This window comes from Pinus tabuliformis, chromosome 6 (assembly GCF_031772625.1).
Source record: "Pinus tabuliformis cultivar Carrire ecotype Pingquan chromosome 6, CPIR1, whole genome shotgun sequence".
Lineage (NCBI taxonomy): Eukaryota > Viridiplantae > Streptophyta > Pinopsida > Pinales > Pinaceae > Pinus > Pinus tabuliformis.
In genome coordinates, this window is record NC_142292.1 from 1,971,793,360 (window position 1) to 1,971,814,984 (window position 21,625).

General features: G+C 38.5%; 1 protein-coding gene and 1 pseudogene across 1 annotated transcript; one reads left to right on the forward strand and one right to left on the reverse strand.

The window, feature by feature from the left end:
* The first annotated feature begins 10,812 nt into the window (after nucleotides 1–10,812).
* On the forward strand, nucleotides 10,813–11,994 carry LOC149267105 (F-box/kelch-repeat protein At5g15710-like). The gene has a single exon (XM_089410239.1). It carries the CDS (start codon nucleotides 10,813–10,815, stop codon nucleotides 11,992–11,994), a length of 1,182 nt encoding a protein of 393 aa, XP_089266365.1.
* Nucleotides 11,995–12,381: 387 nt separating this feature from the next.
* LOC149267106 (uncharacterized) lies at nucleotides 12,382–13,753 on the reverse strand (annotated as a pseudogene).
* Nucleotides 13,754–21,625: the final 7,872 nt, after the last annotated feature.

Genomic DNA, 21,625 nt, shown 5'->3' on the forward strand with positions numbered 1-21,625 from the left:
TCATGTTATGGGCATGCCAATGTCCAGAGACCTCTAGACGCTCTCACAGGCATGCAAGCCAGCATCCAGGGACTCTTTTGCATAGTGTTGTGCCAGTGTCCCTGGGATTTGAGCCACTTTTCGGGCCCAGATCCCAAGTCACTGCCCAAAATAGAATGACAACTTCAGAACAATAAGATAATAGGGAAATGACAATGCAAAATTAATTACTTGAATAAGACCTTCATTGGACCCCTACTAGCCATGACAAGGATTTCATCAAACATATAATGAATATATAATCAACAGGTGTAAATAACAGATCTGGGCATAAGGGTCTCATACTTAGCTGAGAATCGCTAGGAGATATTTATGCCTCAACACATTGATTGTCATTTCATCCAAGGTCATAGATACATTGTTCATTCATTTACAAGTAAAAACATGATGAGAGGCATACATAGTTGTTGTCATAAAACATAATTATAAACAGCATAATAGCAACAAAAATACCAATGAAATCACAGCCATATGATCAACATATAAACTAGTATAATACTTATAGAAATACAAGGAGAAATAACCTCATATTGATGAAGCAAAATCCAAACCCGAGATGAGAATTCCACGTTCCACTTGACCGTAGAATTACTGAGCCAAATCTCTCTTTAGTCATCACCCCCATGCCATATTCCAAGTATGAATGTGAGATCTCATAGAACACATCAATCCAAAACCATCCAAGGTTTCCAGAGGCCATCCACCTCAACCCATCAAACAATGATTCCATCTCACAATCTAACATCATAAAACTATCATCAGATCGGTCTCTATCCAAGCCTTCCAGGGCTCCAAAGTGTTTGTCCAACCAAGGCTCTAGGACTAGTAACTCAACCCACAACTTTTACTAGGCTCCAGAGCATTTGTCCAACCAAGGCTCCAGGACTAGTAACTCAACCCACCAAGGGCTCCAGAGTGTTTGTCCAACCAAGGCTACAAGACTAGTAACTCAACCCAAGTTGTTACAGGGCTCCAGAGCATTTTTCCAACCAAGGCTCCAGGACTAATAACTCAACCCAAGCTAAGGAAACATGAGAACCAACCAAAACAAAACAATGAAAATAAACCATAATCTCCATGGCTATCCAGGAAATGGCAAGGCTAGGCAATCCACTGTCAATCCCGACCATCCTCCATGCCAATGACAGATCACAACCAACAAACCACATGCATATGTCATGCATGCAAAAACTAGTGAGGAAAACATACATGCAACTCAGTACCTGCAAGCAAATCCCATTGTAGTTGTTGATCTCGATGTCCTCTTGCGCTTTCCTTCTCTTCCTTTGCCTTCTTGCTCCAAAATCCAGGTATGCCACACCCTCCAAGAGTGCTCCAAGAAAACTCTAAGTCTCCAAGAATATGAGAGAGAGAGAGAGAATAATGAGAGAGCTCCAAAACTGAACTAAAAAAAGTTACCAACTCATTCTCAGAAGCCTTTTTATGAATGAGGCATCTATTTTCTTAATTTTCTGTTATTTTCCTTCATTTTCCTCCTCACATGCAACATGTGACCTTTCACCTCCCTTTTATCCTAATTTCCATTATTTTCATAAATAAATGTGCCAAAAATGTCATTTTGCCTTTCCAAAGCCTTAGCTACTTCCTTTTCCAATTTCCTTAGTCATTAATAACCAAATGAACACCCACACTGGGATGTCTTGGCCAAGATTCAGCTTGGAATAAGTGTCCCATCAACCGTGGTTATTATTTTTCCTTTATTAACTTTTATTACATGGAATTTTTACCTGGGTTGTTACAAAACCCTACCCCTTGGGGGAACACCGTCCTCGGTGTTCAACAACACCTATAACCACAAACTGCTATAAGCAAAATATACTGTCAATGGAGCTTTATAACTTAGCTCATTGCAGTATTTACAATGATTAACCCATTGGGGATCAAACCAATCATGAAACATAACAAACATAATATCATAATGACATGACACCGATACCGCTTATTGGAGCTTTATAACATAGCTCACTCACTGGAAGATAAGAACCACTGCATATCTACAATCACTTGGAGCAGAAGTTTGGGGAATCGTAGAAGGAGGATACAAATTCCCATCAGCAACTCCTACAGATCCAGCAGAGAAAAAGCAATATGAGCTCAATGCCAAAGCTGTTACTGTCCTATTGAGTAGTTTGACTCAATTAGAATTTATGAAGATCATGCATTTCAAATCAGCTAAGGAAATATGGGACAAAATCGTTACAAGCTACGAAGGAGATGATCAGGTAAAAAGAGCAAAGCTTCAAACTCTCAGAATCCGGTATGAAACTCTTAAGATGCGTAGTAATGAAAGCATAGCTAATTATTTCCTACGTATGGATGAGACTGTGAATTGTATGAGGGATCTGGGTGAAGAATTTGAGGAAGTTGTCTTAGTTGAAAAGGTTTTGAGATCTCTGTCTACTAAATTTGATTCTAAAGTATCTGCCATAGAAGAAAAGGAGAATGTGCAGAAAATCACCATGTCACAACTTCACGGGATCTTAACTGCTTTTGAAATGCGACAAGAAGTACCACCAAAGGTCGCATTCGAAGTGTCAGAGGAAGAAGAGGAGGTAAATTTTGTCAAGAATCTTGAACAGGGAACTGGACGGTTCAAAGGTAAGCTACCTTTCAAATGTTTTCTATGTGGTAGAGTTGGTCACTATGCTGCTAGATGTCCTCATAACAAAGGAAAGATATCTGAAGAAGATGGTAGAAGCTATTATACCCATATTAAAGGTTCATTCAATGATAGTGAAGATATTAGAAGTCTCATGGCACATAAGAAGAAGAATGCTTCATCCAATAATAGCGAAGATATTAAAAGTCTCATGGCACATGAAGAGAAGAATGCAGAAACTGAAGAAGTTGCCAAATTAAAAGAACAATTGGAGACAGAAATCAGGGTAAGGGAGCAATTGCAGGATATAGTAAAGGATCAGAGTACAACTATTCAGAGACTTGAATCAAAGATCCTCTCTCTAAAAGAAGATCTTAAAAAATCAAGAGAACAGAACAGAGAAGATCTTGAAGATCAAGAACATGAAGTGACCAAACTAAAGCGACAAGTGGAAGAAGGAAGAAAAGCTGAAGAAGACCTAAGGAATCAATATCTGAAAAAGGAAGAACAACATCAAGTTGAGGCAAATATCTTGAAAGGTAAAATAGAAGAAAAGGATAAGCTTTTACGATTTCAAGATAGTACTAAAGTCTTGGATGATATTCTTAATAGTCAAAGGTCTCCTGCTATCAAGACTGGTCTTGGTTTTCATGAATATGTTGAAGGTGAATCTAGTTCACAAGGTGAGGCAAGAAACTCTAATGAGAAATCTGAAATGCTCAACAAGGAACAACCAAGGAAAGAAATTCCTCAAGGAAGATCCTTTACTCCTAACTATGGACGTGATAGACGATTATTTCCTCCACTGAATAATGTTGAATGTTATGTATGTCATAATCTTGGACAGGTTGCAGCCAGATGTAGAAGTAGAATGGTTCAAGAAAGATCATCACATCCCATGTATTTCAGAGGATATTGCTTTGCCTGCAATGCATATGGACACAAAGCAATTGATTGTGATAGAAGGAACATGAAAAATGTAAGGTGTTATACATGCAACAACTATGGGCATAAAGCAAGGGAATGCAGGAGTAGATTTCAAAATTCAAAACAAGAGGACCATACATCATCACAATTCCTGGAATTGATGAAGACGGAGACAGAAAGGTGTGGCATAATTCAGACAGCGGACATAACAGACACAGGGAATCTGAAAGTGATGAAATTCAGTATTCCATCTTGCATACGCTGATATAACGAAGACAAGTCGCGTATATACGCGAGTTACAGGCTGCAAAGTCGCGTATATGGAGAAAGGGCAGCAGAACAGACCCAGGTTCAGTCATGGTTGGCTCAGGCTCAGGGGGAGCAGAACAGACTCAGGAAATGGTTCAGTCATGGTTGGCTCACACTCAGGGGGAGCATATACTTCAAATAATTCATTGTTGGCATTATGGTTAGAAGTTGATGATGAAACTAAATGATACATCTTGTTGTTTAAGGAATGGTTTTGCAGGCTTATGATAAATAGTTATTTCTGGTCTTAGAACCTGCATCTGCTCAGGGGGAGCATGGATGGATTGATACAACTTGGCATATACAAAGGGGGAGCCAAATCAGAAACTTCAGCATGTACTCAGGGGGAGTATGGACAGCAGTATGTACAGCAGGAGGTATACCAAAGAAGAGAACATCTTGGCCCGCCCTTTGCCCTTGATGTCAAAGGGGGAGAGTGACTTGGTTTGGTGGTTGCCATCAAGTCCAAAGGGGGAGATTGTTGGCATTATGACTCAAGTGTTGTCCTTGATGGCAACTCACTCAGAGATTGGTACAGGTGCTCAGAGGTTGGTACAAGTGATGGCAACTTAATCAGAGGACAGATCTTAGTACAACATGCCAAGAAAGTTCATACACGCAGGTTCGTTAAGCCCAAGTCGCGTATACAAGCAGGTTCAGTATATACCAAGTCGCGTATACGCAGGTTCTCTATATATCAAGTCGCGTGTACACGCTGGTTGGCTTCAGTAAAAGCGTGTGTATGTGGAAAACTTATCTTTGGTCCACGGCGGTTATTCCTTGGAAGTTGTGCCTATGGTTTTGGACCTTGATGTCTCGACGAACGTGTTGATCCCTAGTTTTGAAGCCGATGGTATTGGGTTACTATGGTTTTGGACCGTGGTATTGTAAAGGGCCCAAGGCTATATAAGGAGAAGATCTTTAGGCAACTGTGGGTAAGCAATGTGTGTCTGACGAAGTGAGAAGATCTAGTATTATTGTTTATCTGTTCGGGACGCTTGGCAAGGGTCGGATCTGACAGCGAAGGCATAAGAAACTATTTCTAGATCTGCACGCGGGTTGCCTTTGGTGAAAGCGTGTATACACGCGGTTTTGGTACAGTGAAGTAGCGTATGCATAATAAGATTTGATATTTCAGGTTGCTGCTGATTCTGGTGGTTGTTGCAGAGTTCTGGGCTTTGGTTTGGGTTCTGTGTTCTTGAAGACAGGGTTTCAGTGATTCAGTATTGGGTTGTTGAATGAATTATGATGCAAGTATAAGTTGATGATTGTATTGCGGTAATGTTTGTTTTGTACTCTTGGATCCAGTCTGAAAATTGATGAAACGTGGTCCCTGAAGGAAAGCAGGTTGTAGGGTCAGCACCTACGTACTAGTAAATGGATCGGCTAGTACAAGAGCTGAGGGGGTTGTAGCTCCCTTCCAAAAGTAGTTGGAAAACAAGAGAGGGTTGTAACCCTCTGCAGGTTGTAGCCTGCGTACTGGTAAAGGACTGCACCAGTACATTGTAAAAGAAGTTCTTATTAAAGAAGAAAGAGACGAATTGCAGCAGGTGGTTTTCACCCACATTGGGTTTCCACCTCATATCATGGTGTTCATGTGTGTGGCTCTTGTGTGATGTTCTGTTCTGTTATTCTGCACCTGTTTACTGTTAATATGCTTAATAATGTTCTGATGCATTTACTGAAGATTAAGCTAACTGAATTATAAGATCTCTGGATATACGCGAGTTTCATTAGACACAGTAGCGTGTACACGCGGGTTCACTTAATTGAAGTAGCGTATAGGTTTCTGAGTATGAAATTGGAAAGTTTTTACTGATCTGATAATACTAATTCACCCCCCCCCCCCCTCTCAGTATTATTTCCAACAATTGGTATCAGAGCAGGTCCTTCAGAGGAAGCTTGATCGCTTGAAGGAAAAGATCCATCAGAATGGCTAATCCAGAAAGAGAGGCACACATCAGGCCACCAGTCTCTGACGGGAACAATTTCACTCACTGGAAGATAAGAACCACTGCATATCTACAATCACTTGGAGCAGAAGTTTGGGGAATCGTAGAAGGAGGATACAAATTCCCATCAGCAACTCCTACAGATCCAGCAGAGAAAAAGCAATATGAGCTCAATGCCAAAGCTGTTACTGTCCTATTGAGTAGTTTGACTCAATCAGAATTTATGAAGATCATGCATTTCAAATCAGCTAAGGAAATATGGGACAAAATCGTTACAAGCTACGAAGGAGATGATCAGGTAAAAAGAGCAAAGCTTCAAACTCTCAGAATCCGGTATGAAACTCTTAAGATGCGTAGTAATGAAAGCATAGCTAATTATTTCCTGCGTATGGATGAGATTGTGAATTGTATGAGGGATCTGGGTGAAGAATTTGAGGAAGTTGTCTTAGTTGAAAAGGTTTTGAGATCTCTGTCTACTAAATTTGATTCTAAAGTATCTGCCATAGAAGAAAAGGAGAATGTGCAGAAAATCACCATGTCACAACTTCACGGGATCTTAACTGCTTTTGAAATGCGACAAGAAGTACCACCAGAGGCCGCATTCGAAGTGTCAGAGGAAGAAGAGGAGGTAAATTTTGTCAAGAATCTTGAACGGGGAACTGGACGGTTCAAAGGTAAGCTACCTTTCAAATGTTTTCTATGTGGTAGAGTTGGTCACTATGCTGCTAGATGTCCTCATAACAAAGGAAAGATATCTGAAGAAGATGGTAGAAGCTATTATACCCATATTAAAGGTTCATTCAATGATAGTGAAGATATTAGAAGTCTCATGGCACATAAGAAGAAGAATGCTTCATCCAATAATAGCGAAGATATTAAAAGTCTCATGGCACATGAAGAGAAGAATGCAGAAACTGAAGAAGTTGCCAAATTAAAAGAACAATTGGAGACAGAAATCAAGGTAAGGGAGCAATTGCAGGATATAGTAAAGGATCAGAGTACAACTATTCAGAGACTTGAATCAAAGATCATCTCTCTAAAAGAAGATCTTAAAAATTCAAGAGAACAGAACAGAGAAGATCTTGAAGATCAAGAACATGAAGTGACCAAACTAAAGCGACAAGTGGAAGAAGGAAGAAAAGCTGAAGAAGACCTAAGGAATCAATATCCGAAAAAGGAAGAACAACATCAAGTTGAGGTAAATATCTTGAAAGGTAAAATAGAAGAAAAGGATAAGCTTTTACGATTTCAAGATAGTACTAAAGTCTTGGATGATATTCTTAATAGTCAAAGGTCTCCTGCTATCAAGACTGGTCTTGGTTTTCATGAATATGTTGAAGGTGAATCTAGTTCACAAGGTGAGGCAAGAAACTCTAATGAGAAATCTGAAATGCTCAACAAGGAACAACCAAGGAAAGAAATTCCTCAAGGAAGATCCTTTACTCCTAACTATGGACGTGATAGACGATTATTTCCTCCACTGAATAATGTTGAATGTTATGTATGTCATAATCTTGGACATGTTGCAGCCAGATGTAGAAGTAGAATGGTTCAAGAAAGATCATCGCATCCCAGGTATTTCAGAGGATATTGCTTTGCCTGCAATGCATATGGACACAAAGCAATTGATTGTGATAGAAGGAACATGAAAAATGTAAGGTGTTATACATGCAACAACTATGGGCATAAAGCAAGGGAATGCAGGAGTAGATTTCAAAATTCAAAACAAGAGGACCATACATCATCACAGTTCCTGGAATTGAAGATGACAGAGACAGAAAGGTGTGGCATAATTCAGACAGCAGACATAACAGACACAGGGGAATCTGAAAGTGATGAAATTCAGTATTCCATCTTGCATACGCTGATATAACGAAGACAAGTCGCGTATATACGCGAGTTACAGGCTGCAAAGTCGCGTATATGGAGAAAGGGCAGCAGAACAGACCCAGGTTCAATCATGGTTGGCTCAGGCTCAGGGGGAGCAGAACAGACTCAGGAAATGGTTCAGTCATGGTTGGCTCACACTCAGGGGGAGCATATACTTCAAATAATTCATTGTTGGCATTATGGTTAGAAGTTGATGATGAAACTAAATGATACATCTTATTGTTTAACGAATGGTTTTGCAGGCTTATGATAAATAGTTATTGCTGGTATTAGAACCTGCATCTGCTCAGGGGGAGCATGGATGGATTGATACAACTTGGCATATACAAAGGGGGAGCCATATCAGAAACTTCAACATGTACTCAGGAGGAGTATGGACAGCAGTATGGACAGCAGGAGGTATACCAAAGAAGAGAACATCTTGGTCCGCCCTTTGCCCTTGATGTCAAAGGGGGAGAGTGACTTGGTTTGGTGGTTGCCATCAAGTCCAAAGGGGGAGATTGTTGGCATTATGATTCAAGTGTTGTCCTTGATGGCAACTCACTCAGAGATTGGTACAGGTGCTCAGAGGTTGGTACAGGTGATGGCAACTTAATCAGAGGACAGATCTTAGTATAGCATGCCAAGAAAGTTCATACACGCAGGTTCGTTAAGCCCAAGTCGCGTATACAAGCAGGTTCACTATATACCAAGTCGCGTATACGCAGGTTCTCTATATATCAAGTCGCGTGTACACGCTGGTTGGCTTCAGTAAAAGCGCGTGTATGTGGAAAACTTATCTTTGGTCCACGGCGGTTATTCCTTGGAAGTTGTGCCTATGGTTTTGGACCTTGATGTCTCGACGAACGTGTTGATCCCTAGTTTTGAAGCCGATGGTATTGGGTTACTATGGTTTTGGACCGTGGTATTGTAAAGGGCCCAAGGCTATATAAGGAGAAGATCTTTAGGCAACTGTGGGTAAGCAATGCGTGTCTGACGAAGTGAGAATATCTGGTATTACTGTTTATCTGTTCGGGACGCTTGGCAAGGGTCGGATCTGACAGCGAAGGCATAAGAAACTATTTCTAGATCTGCACGCGGGTTGCCTTTGGTGAAAGCGCGTATACACGCGGTTTTGGTACAGTGAAGTAGCGTATGCATAATAAGATTTGATATTTCAGGTTGCTGCTGATTCTGGTGGTTGTTGCAGAGTTCTGGGCTTTGGTTTGGGTTCTGTGTTCTTGAAGACAGGGTTTCAGTGATTCAGTATTGAGTTGTTGAATGAATTATGATGCAAGTATAAGTTGATGATTGTATTGCGGTAATGTTTGTTTTGTACTCTTGGATCCAGTCTGAAAATTGATGAAACGTGGTCCCTGAAGGAAAGCAGGTTGTAGGGTCAGCACCTACGTACTAGTAAATGGATCGGCTAGTACAAGAGCTGAGGGGGTTGTAACTCCCTTCCAAAAGTAGTTGGAAAACGAGAGAGGGTTGTAACCCTCTGCAGGTTGTAGCCTGCGTACTGGTAAAGGACTGCACCAGTACATTGTAAAAGAAGTTCTTATTAAAGAAGAAAGAGACGAATTGCAGCAGGTGGTTTTCACCCACATTGGGTTTCCACCTCATATCATGGTGTTCATGTGTGTGGCTCTTGTGTGATGTTTTGTTCTGTTATTCTGCACCTGTTTACTGTTAATATGCTTAATAATGTTCTGATGCATTTAATGAAGATTAAGCTAACTGAATTATAAGATCTCTGGATATACGCGAGTTTCATTAGACACAGTAGCGTGTACACGCGGGTTCACTTAATTGAAGTAGCGTATAGGTTTCTGAGTATGAAATTTGAAAGTTTTTACTAATCTGATAATACTAATTCAACCCCCCCCCCCCCCCTCTCAGTATTATTTCCAACAGTTAGCACTATATGCTATATTTGGCATAGAAAGACATATCTAGCAGATCCCTAGAGTTGGAGAACTCTACTAAAACCTAAGCATGCCAGAATTGCTAAAATAGGTAAAATGGCTCATTGATTGATTCCATATGAGCAAGAAGGACGAGGAAGTGAATTACCTGGCTTAATCACAATTATCCATACCTGAGTGTCCCTCATGCCATGAAGAATTAAATTAGAAAAGAGCATTGGGTGTAATGGAGGTGGTTATGAAAGAGAGAAGCCATTACGAATTTTCAATCACGCTGCACCAACATTGAATGAGTGACAATGCCTTCCCCTTCTGAAAAATATGACAGCATAGGGGGGGGGGAACTCATCGACAAGGATGGGAGACAAGCCACCTAAGTAACTAGGCAAGTTTCCATGCACATGGTGGGTGAAGATAGGAACTGGAGAAAGTGACAAAGGAGAGCACTAGAGTCAAGCCAATAGCCTAAAACATAGAACATGTTGGAGACTTGACAGACACAATTGATGTCTATTACATATGATTGTCAAGGGACCTTGACCTATTACTTTGGAAAGTAAAGCTCCTTAAATGCTCCTTAGTAGTAAAAGGCACATTAAACTCCAGCCTCATTTATTTCATTACATGTCACTAACAGTGAAGTAATTCGTTTTATATTTATTAATAATAACAATAATTTAAAATAAATTTATAATTTTTATAATTTTAAAGATATTAACAAATAAGTATTTTTTATTATACTTATCTTAATTGATTTATATAATTATACTAAAATTTATATAAAAAAAATTATAAAACATTTTTCTTTAGGATAAGTGAAACTTCAACATCGCACAATTAAACATCTCTTAATAAATATTTTTTATTTAATATAATAAAGGCTGTTATATATTTTATAACACTTTTTTATATATTCTTATTAATCTAATAATCAAAAGTAAAACACATGGGAAGACTGAAGACCCCGCACGAGACAGCTAACATATCTTGTATCCATCTCATTAATTTGATAAAAACCAAATACAGTCAGTGCACGCATTGACCCTGAATTTACAATTCCTACCTTTATATTTCTATAAATATTTTCATTCATCATCCATTGCTGCACTCCAATCATCTCGTCGTTGGTTCTTTGTTGCACACTGTAATCCCCCCATCGTTGGATTCAATGGCCGAAGTGATGAAGTACACTGACATCCCGGAGTTGCCTGACCATTTGAAACACAACATATTAGCGTGTCTGCCCCTCGAATGTCTCTGTAGATTTCGGAGCGTTTGCAAAGACTGGAATGCTCTGCTTTCATCAACCAAATTCACAGCTAAATGGAAACAGTCGCCTTTCAACAGGACGCCATGGCTCGTTGTACAGAATGGCCAATCTCAAATGGCTGGTTCTCTAGCTTACTCCTTCTTCACCCACACCTGGAAGAAGACTTCTTTCCTCTCCCATTCTTTCCTGAAACAAAAGGGAATGCATATTGATTTCCATGGATCTGCAACCGGCCTGCTCTTGCTGGGACTCTTTCCAGCGTTTGTCGTTTTCAATCCTCTCACAAGAACGTCCTTAACGCTTCCTCCCATCTCATCCATACGCTCTGTCAGAGCCTCGGGGATCATGGAAGGGAATGGCGACAGCAGAGACACATACAAAGTGGTGGCACTAGGCCCACCGCGTGGTCAGAGTGGTGATATAGTGGAAATCTATGATTCCAATGATAAGTCATGGAGAATTGCAGGACAGGTGCCGGAGAATGTGTGGGTAATGCGGGCAGGAATGGGAATGCAGATGGTTTTCTGTGACGGTGCTTTGTACTGTCTGGCGATCATTAATGGAGGGTGGGGCATTATGGGTTTCAACATCAAAGATGAGACCTTCTTTTCTGCAGCCTTGCCAGAGACTGCGAGGAGAAAGCAAGTTTTTCCTTACCTGCTCACTTGTGGGTCACAAGTTGTAGTCACAGGCGGGAAGCTCAAAGATGGGGAGCAGAGCCTTTTGCAGGAGGTCATTATATGGGAGTTTGTGAAGGTGAAGGTGAAAGTGGATGATAACTCGTCCTCTGGTTTATCATGTGGGTGGAAGGAGATTGGTGTTATGCCTCCATCAATGTGTGAGGAGGTTAACCTGACTTTGTCTCATATCAATGGCTCTACCGACTGCCCGATCATGTGTTGCCTAGGAGTTGGGGACTATGCATGCTTTATTCTCAACGGATGTATGCAGTCGATGGAGGTGGTATTTTACAATGTGATTGAGAAGACATGGGGTCGCCTTCCTAGTTGCCGCTTAGAGGATGAAGGGTATGTAAGAGTTATGGAATTTGAGCCGAGGCCTGACATGAAGGTTGGCTGAAACCTGCTATGCATGCCTTAGCCTTTCCATCACTGCCATGAACATTATCTCTGTTTTTCCCAGATTCAGTTCCTTTTTTCTTAATTTCTTCCTGTTGCCTTCTACAAAGATCGTTATCTCCGTCTATCTATTTTGTTCAGATTTAGTATGTTTTATATCTATTTACTTTAGAGTGAAGTTTATTTCAGGGACTTAATTTAGAGTGAAACCTGTACTTAATCCAATTCCAAGGACTTTTGCAAAACAGTAAATAGATACAGTTGCGGGCCCTTCTACTCTGTAAAGTGTATGGCTTTCCATATGCATGACAAAATGTTTCAATTTCTGTGTTAGTAACAAAAGCAGGGGTCTTATTTCTTTACCCTTCTATAGCTCCCTTTTCAGAAGATATGCCTTTGATCTCATAAATTAGAAAAGCATTGAATAATGGGTTTATTCTATTTTATGTAAGAGTTGAACCTAAATTCCAACCATTACACACTCATTTAGCAAGAATTAACACAGGAAACCGATTTGAATGAACCAGTACACTGAAATAATTAATGAAACGAAAAAATGAATTACGTTTGTTTACTACAGCAGACCAGGCTAATACTCAATATACAGTGTCCTTATTTCAAGGGCTTCACAATTTGGAATTCCCCATGTAAATGGTGTAAAACCTTAGCTGTCTGGTAAGAAACAAGAAACAATCATTAGAATAATAAACAACGATAGTGAATGTCTCAATGAATGGAAAAATAATTGGTATTGAGAAATTTTATGCAGACTAGAGAAGCCGAGAATTAGTAAGTTGGATATGGGGAGTTGGACCAAAGCATTTTGCCCTTGTCAAACAGAAAATGGTACAATATCCAATGGTTGAAACAATTTGCGTTGTCTTCAAAATATAACTAACACTTCTACCTTGAATCAGCAAACCCCAAACAGCTGTACGGCCCTGTTGATCTTAACTCTGCATTCCATTCCAATTACAGAGAACATTTTCTTCTTCACTTGCAGGAGAAATATCTTGATTCAACTTTTGTACGAGAATCACCGCATCAGGAGATATATCTCTCAGAGAATTTCTGACTTTAGCCCAACTGTCGACCTTTTCAAACATATCCGCATAATCCCTCGGTTTCTTCAAACTTACCCAAGGAGATTTTCTGTCAAATACACAGTGCAGAAAGGGGGCTTTCTGAATATGCTTGAGAATCTGCTCGACCAGGGAATAAAAGAAAGGACAAAATTCAGAATTTCACCAAGGGGATATATACAAAAAGATGATATTCCTAACTTCTGCCAGAGAATTTGAAAACCAATTAATCAAATTTCATCAGATTCTATCCACAGTTAAAGACACATCAAGACAATTGCATCATAAAGGACAAACCCATCAAGAATATTGCATCAAATTCTTCCAAAAGGTATAAACCCATCAGTTTTGATTTATCGTTACTACCGTACATCCATTACTGAATCTGTCATCCATTCTTCGAGCTTCTCATATGTAACTGGCGGGCGGCTTTTCATTTCTTCACCACAGGTTAGCCAATCTATACTGAAGCTCATTTTTGCTGGTTTTCTTGTTCCCTGTTTGAAATAGGGTTGCATTGCTGGTTAAAACATAGAGTTTGGCGTTTGAAATACTACTTTTACATGAAATTGCAGAGATGGGCGCGCTCTGTTTTCCATGAGAAGACGATCTAGAAGGCTTAACCACAGAATTTTCAATAAAAACTGAGACTCCGCTTTGCAGTGCCTTGGTCACCATTGGAACTCTTGCAAGCGTTAATTACTAGGATTTGCAGGTTAGGAAACGTTTTCTGGCAACCCGAGTCTAACTACCCGGAAAGTTATAGAAATTCTGGTAATTGCTCAGAAAGTTATGAAAATTTTTAGAAATTGTCCAAAAAAATTATGGAAATTCCCATCGTGAAAAAATCTCACAAAAATTTTGTAAATCCAAATTATAATTGTTAAATTTATTTAACAAAACTTATAACTATAATATAACAACACCAAAATAGTCGATACACCAGGCGTTCTCTTGGACTTGGGGTTCCTCTCGAGGACGTTCCACCCAAAAGATTCTTTGCAACGTGGGAGCCGAAGCAGGGGAACGCTGGCCTATCGGAATGAAACAAATAGCCAATTATTTTTATATTAAATGTAAGTGATGTAATCCGTAGAGATCTATCCTATTAAGAATTATCAATTATTAAAGTAGTGAATCTATAATTTAAAATTATATTTTTCAAAAAGTTATAAAAATCGAATTGTTTTTATTGAGATTTTTTTGAAGTTTTTTTATTGCAGGAATTTATTGAAATCATAAGCTGGATGATTAACCCGCACAATTGACGTGCTCTAAGGTTTTTTTCTGGGTGTTAAATCTATATAGAGTCAAAAAACCAGTTTAAATAACACAAAAAAAGGTCCACTAAAGACAACTCCCAATTAATTTATATTAATTTAATAAATTCAATTGATTTAAAATAAAAAAATTTAAACTTAATATTATATTTAAATAATATATCTAGTGCCCTAAGGTTTTTTTCAAGGTGTTGTATCTATATATAGTGGAAAAACCAGTTTAAATAACACAAAAAAGTCCAAAAAATCCCAAAAACAACTCCTAATTAATTTATATTAATTTAATAAATTCAATTGATTTAAAATAAAAAATTTAAACTTAATATTATATTTATATAATATATCTAAAACTATATTAGAAAGTGAAGATGAATCTTCATAGTTAAGAATCTTGTTACATGTTTTTTATAATTATTTTATTTTTGTAAGTTATCTTTATATTGCAATAGAAGATTCTATATAGATTAACAAAATTGTTATATTTGGCTTGTCACATTGGAAGCCAAGCAAAGAAATAAAATAGAGAGTGAAGAACTAACAACATTAAAAGGAGTATCCGTGATGAACAAAGAACAAAACCAATTGTCTCCTCACACAGGGAAACTAGCAACAAGAGGCAAAAGAAGTGGCCATGTTGAACTAAAAGGTTTGAGCTAACAAGAAAATCAAACTAAGCATATAGTTAAAGTAAAACATAACTATAGCCCTAAGGGCTAGATGGAGAAGCCAAAATTGAGATAGCACTACAAGGAATTGAAGCATTAGGATGATAAAGAAGTATCCAAGTTCATTGGTTGTTCCTCAACCTTGCATGGTGGAGGAACCAAAGAGCTCGATGGAGAACCCATCTCTAACTGGGTCAGTCAACCTTCCATGTCATGCATGGGCTCTCAGAGTTCATCCAACCTGTTAGCACTCCTTAGTGTCCCAAGGTTGAGAAAGGAAACCAAGGAGGTAACCTCAAACTAATCTTTAGACTTGGCAGTTAACCCTACCAAATCAGAGAGGGCTCTCTCAAGAATGTCATAGCGATGAAATGACTGGAGAGAGAATTCAGACATTAGGCTAGATATTAAGCTCAAGGGTGTTTGAATTTATGGTTTGTTGGATGAAGCTCATAGATATAGGAACTAGGCTAAGGTTTCTAATGATCAATTGCAGAGATATAATGGGGCAAGAAAGGTATGATCAGTGATAGAAATAGGGTGTCGAGGTGGTGTAGAGATGAAAAGATAGAAGATCAGAATGAACATGCAACCATGAATTCATTCATCAAGAAGAAAGAACACTAGCATGAAAATCTCAACAAAACAGAGCATATAACCTATGAATTCTGTTTAAAACTCGTGAGATGATCACAAGAAAAGCATAGAGATGGTAGGAAAAGAAATATCAGAGAAAACACTATCATAGAAACATACCACAAGAATCCCAAGATAATAACTGCATCTGTATGTTTTATTACTGCAAAATGTACACTAGACCCAAAGTTATGATTCACAAACATCCAACCTACAATACTTTGAAATTTGAAGTATTTATACAATTATTTACAAAATAAACATCTTGAAACAGAATTCAAGATTTGTTACAAAAATTATAAAAATAGTTTCAAACTGCTAATAATATTGATCGATTGAGTTTCTGATGTTGTTCTGGGCATTATGGTGGTAACTGAGGTCTTAAGTAGACATTTATGTTAATCGTGATGGTTGATGAATTGCACTGTTGTTCCACTTTTCATTGCATTATGTTCTGAAAACTATTGTGATAAATGCGCAATGTTGTCCTCTATCCTTTTGCTACTTAAAACGTGCTGGAAAGGTTCTTGTTTCCCTCTAAGCGGCGGTGAAATGGACGATTTGGTGCTTTGTGAATGGAGGCCGTGGTCTTTTAGTTGGGAAATTACATGAAAAACAACAAGTAATCGTGGCCGGGAGCGTAGAAAATGAACTAATTTTGACCATCCGGGAGGATTTATTAGCCGTTGATCTGGGACTGCTGATTCAGGACGATTAAATCTGGGTCATTGATCCAGGTCATTGTATATCACAATCGCAATAGAGGGTGAGGCCTTTTACCATGTTTCATAGTGTTTTGCCAATTGTCTAGACGCGAAACTTCAAAAACCACAATATATAAATATCGCGTTCGCTGCCTTATCGCATTGCAATGAGAGAGGGGCTGACGGAGGAGGGACTTAAGACTCGTGTGATCCTTGATTGCGATATCGCAATCGGCGAGGTGACGGAACTTGCGATATCGCAATCAGCGTGTGGGACTTTATCGCAATCAGCAGGGAGTGTTAACCGTAGACCTGGACCCAAAATGTATTAAAACTTAGCATATAGTATTTCAGATCCATAGGGCTCCACGCATAAAGCAATCACAATGGTCGGGGGAATGGGCCTTGGTTATAGCAGGTTGTGATTGCAATTGCACAATCGCAATCGAAAAGGAGATGGATGAGCCGATTTCTGTATATGTGGCACTGTAGGGCCCAGATCTCTTGCAACAGAGGAAGAAGTAGAAGTGTAAAGGCTTTCGGGCAATGTAACAATATATTAACAAAGGAACAAAGGTATGGCTAAGGCATGAGAGTTAACAACAATAGTGCAAGGCTAGAGTTTAAATGGTTTTTGGTTTAAAATTTAAATGGGTTATAATAAATGAAATAATATGGGATATGGCTAGAGTTAAATGGAAAAGAATGGGAAAATAGAAAATGGCTAGAGTTTGGAAATATGAAGGGAGAATGAAATTAAGGCTGGAAAAGGGAAAAAAACGCAGTCATGGGTCCACGAGACAAGTCAAATTTAATCTAAAAGTATTATAATTTGACAAAAAATTATGTCATCAATATGAAAGAGTACATTTGATCATGGATAATATTCAACACTAACACAACCTATGTAAAAGATTGGCTTAGGATTGTCTTCTATCCAACCAAATTTTTCCAATCAATGACTTGACATGCCAATGTAAATCAACAATATGTAGATAATGATTTTGATAGCATCCTAAATTACCTTTATTAGGAACCAAAGGAGCAATGACTACCATAACATATGAATCAAGAGTGGCCTATTGTTCATGGTGGATTTTTTCCACTAGTCGAATTTCCTCTTGTATCCCTTATGGTGCACTGACATGGAAGCTATGAGTTGAGGATTTCGCTTGAAGACATGTCCTGGAACCCTTTAAAGCTCCACAACCTCCATCGTTGCACCCACAGTGAGCTCTTTAATGCATTACGGTTTCCAGAGGCAACAAGGCTTCACATGGACCCGAACAAAGGTGAGAGGGGAGTTGCATGAGGTGGCCATGAAAGAGAGAAGGCATTACAAATTGGTTGTCAAGTTTCACTAGCATTGAACAACAAAAAATTCCCTTCATTTCTAAAAAGCGAACAACATAAGGGGGAAACCCATCGAAAGTGATGGGAGACAACCCACCTAGCCAACCAAGCAAGGGTCTAGGCACAAGGTGGGAAAAGATAAGAGCTAGAGGAAGTGACAAAGGAGAGAAGTAAGGTCAAGCCGCTAGCTTGAAACATAGAACATGATGGAGAGTCAATGAACACGACTGACACGCATTGCATATGATTGCCAAGGGGCCTCGACCTCTCGCCTTGGGAGATGAGGCTCTTTAAATGTGCCTCAAGGAAGAGACATTTGTTGAAAGTGGTAATGGGAGGGCACATTGAGCCCCAACCCCATTTATTTCATTTCATTGCATGGCACCCCGGCCGTGTAATTTGTTTTATAATTTTTAATAATAACAATAATCTAAAATAAAGTTAAAAACAAAAATATGATTTGTTTTAATTTTCAAAATATGTGATATTATCATAAAATAAGTGTTTTGATGTTCATCATGAATTAACTTAATGATATTTATTAATTATTTAATTTATAAAATTATACTAATATTTATAAAAATTCATAAAACACTAAGATAGTGTTGTTTCAAAAAAGAAAAACTTAATTAGTGATAGATTTCTCGATTATCGATGATGCTCATCATGAATTAATCATATTGATATTTATCAATTAAATCTATAAAATTATACTAATATTTATAAAAATTCATAAAACACTTTTTAAGATAGTGTTGTTTCGCCCACAAGGTCTTGGATATATGGTGAATGGGTGCTCTGTTAAGGTACTCCTTGATGTGAAGTCATCAGTTCAATTCCCCGCTCTGATCAGGGTGACATATTGGACATGATGAAGATGTAGTCCTTCCAAGCTTACAAAAAAAAGATAGTGTTGTTTCAAAAAAAAAACAACTCAATTAGTGATGGATTTCTCAATTATCAATGGATGTAAATATGTAGTTAAAGGTTAAAATTCGCTTAGCCTCATAACATATAAAAGAAACAGAAACAAACTTATAGGAAGCATCAACGTCAATGAAATTATCATTTAACTTTTTATTTAGGAATCATCAACATCCAAGAAATTATGGTTTTTAAACTTTTTATGGTATGTTTCCAAGGATAAGTAAAACATCAATGTTGAACAATTAAAAATATCGTAATAAATATTTGTATTTAATATAATATGGACAATTGGATATTTTATAACATTTTTTTATATATTATCATTAATTACACCGAAGGTGTTCCTATGATGGGTTTGACTGGGTAGATTTAGCCAATAAGATCTGTGAATTTTCGTCATCCTCCATCTAAATAAAAATTGACATGTGGCACTGCAAATGACATCATGGAATTAACTAAGAAATATGTCGTCATTTCTTTGTCGTGGAAACGTTTCACCTGCACCATTGTTTCCTCCCTGTGGAAATGTTTTAAGAAGAGCAGTGCCTTTCCCAAAAGCCTTATGGTCTGTGGGCTTACCTCGGTGTAAGTATGGCAGTGGCAGTTTTCTCTCAGAGAAGGGTGATGTTTACATTTTTGGGGCTCTTCTGTTGCTAATTATCTCTGGTCGGATGCCTCTATAGGTGATGGCATCTCCCATGACAGAAGTTAAGAGAGCATATCTCATATCACAGGTCAGACACTAGGATCATTCAGGCAACACCTTGGATCTCGTGGATGCCATGCTTGGTGAGGATTATGATAAAAGCCAGGCTCTGCTTTGCATCATCGTTTCTCTTCTTTGCCTGTAGGTGGCCTGTAGAGATTGCCAGCAGTGAGGAAGGTGATCTTCATGGCACTAATATTTTCCGCAACAACCTCCAAATTAAATTCTCTGCAGTTCCCCAATTTACAGGTTTTTGTACCTTCTTCCCAATTTGTGAATAGGCATGATTTATGTCACAAGTGCCATAGTTTAACTGCATCCGATTTTATTCCAGCCCAATCATTCGTTGAGAGAAATGCTTCCATTGATGCAAGATTGTCTGCTTCATCCAATGAGTTTTGGGAATTGGTGCACCAAGTTCATGAAGTAATCTGCTAATCTAACTGGCAAATAAATCCTTCATTTAAGAAGAACCCAGAACATGTTGAGAAGGTTTTAGAGCTTCTCACTGATGCCAAAACTGCCATGCAATTCTTTCATTGGATGAGGCAGTGCCCTAGCTATAGGCACAACTTTGATTTCCATGCGATGTTAATAAATTTGCTCCTCTTGGCTCATCTTTTCTAGCCTGCAGGGTGTATTTGAACACTTATGATCAAGGTCTATGACCGTGTTGAAGAGATAGACAAGGTAATGGAATTCCTTAAAACATTGCATTATAAGGGTTTCAAGCTCAAACTCCAAGATTATAATTCTTTGTTAATAGCCTTCGCAAGGCTCAATATGCCCAACACTGCAGAGAGCATTTATAGGGAGATGTTGAGCCGTGGAATTAAGCCAAGCAATTGACATACAATACTATGATCGATACGCTCTTCAAGCAGGGGAAGGTGTGGAATGCTAAGAATTCTTAAGTCAAAATTAGGAATAAGGTTGGTATCCCAATGCATTCACCTACACATCCTTCATTCTAGGGAATTGTAGGAACCGGAATATGGCTGAAGCATCCAAGGTATTTCAACAAATTCAGTAACAATGTTGTGATCCAAATTCAATGACTATACAATTCTAATTAATGGTCTATGCACTTAGGGCATAATAGAGGAGGCCTTTCTAATGCTCATTGAGATGGTGGAGAATGGTTGCAAGGTTATTGTGCATACTTGTACGATGCCCATTGATGTTCTTTATGATGCAGGTAGGTTACAAGAGGCATTTGATCTGGTTAGTAAAATAGTGGAAGGGGATGTCAACCAAACATTCATAATTATATTGCATTAATCAATGGGTTTTGCAAAGAAAGAAGGCTGGAAAAGGCAAGTGAATTATTCAATAAAGTACTGGAACAAGGTCTTGTCCCTAATGTGGTCACTTACAATGCCCTCATTGACGGCCTGTGTAGAGAGGGGAAAGTGGATGCTTCTTTTGAGATTCTTGAAAAGATGGAAAAGACTAGTTGTAAACCAAATGCTCTTACCCAAAATGAACTGATAAATGGACTTTGCAAAGAGCAGAAGTTGCAGAAGACAATGTTTCTTTTTTATGGAATGCTTAAAAGTTGTCTGACCCCCACTCGAATAACATATAACACTTTGATTGACGGTTATTGTAAAGAGGGTAAAACTAATAACGCTTTTAGGCTTCTTGACATGATGGAGAAAAATGGTTGTGAACCTCACCTGCACACTTATAGTGAATTGATTAATGGACTTTGTAAAGAGGGGAAGTTGGAACAAGCTTATGATTTATTCAGTGAGCTCCATGAGAAAGGCCTGACCCCAAATGAAGTAATGTATACTAGTTTGATTTATGGACATTGTAAACGAGGAAAAATTGACATCGCTCTTGCACTAGTGGATCGAGTGAAGGAAGATGGTTGTAAGCCAAATTCTTATACTTAAAAATGTGTTGAGGAATGGACTTTTCAAGGATAATCAAATATCGCTTGCAGAAAAAGTGTTTGGAAAAATGCTAAAAAGGGGCCTCGTTCAAATTCCATTTACTTGCACAATCCTGATTGATGGAATTTGCTAAGTAGGTGTCATGGATCATGCACTTAAAGTGCTTGATGAAATGGTGTGTTAGGGTTGTGAGCCAAATGTTCACACTTATAGTGCACTGATTCATGGCCTTTTTAGACAAAGGAAGTTAGAGGAGCAGAATTACGTCTTGAAACAATTGAGGAAAAAGGCCTGAAACCTTATCAAGTGACATAACCCTCTCTTATTAATGGCAATATCAAACTAGATAGAGTTGACTATGGTTTTGATATTTTGATA

What these genes read in the sequence shown, in the direction of transcription:
- LOC149267105 (XM_089410239.1), top strand. Translation starts at nt 10,813, where the DNA reads ATGGCCGAAGTGATGAAGTACACTGACATCCCGGAGTTGCCTGACCAT.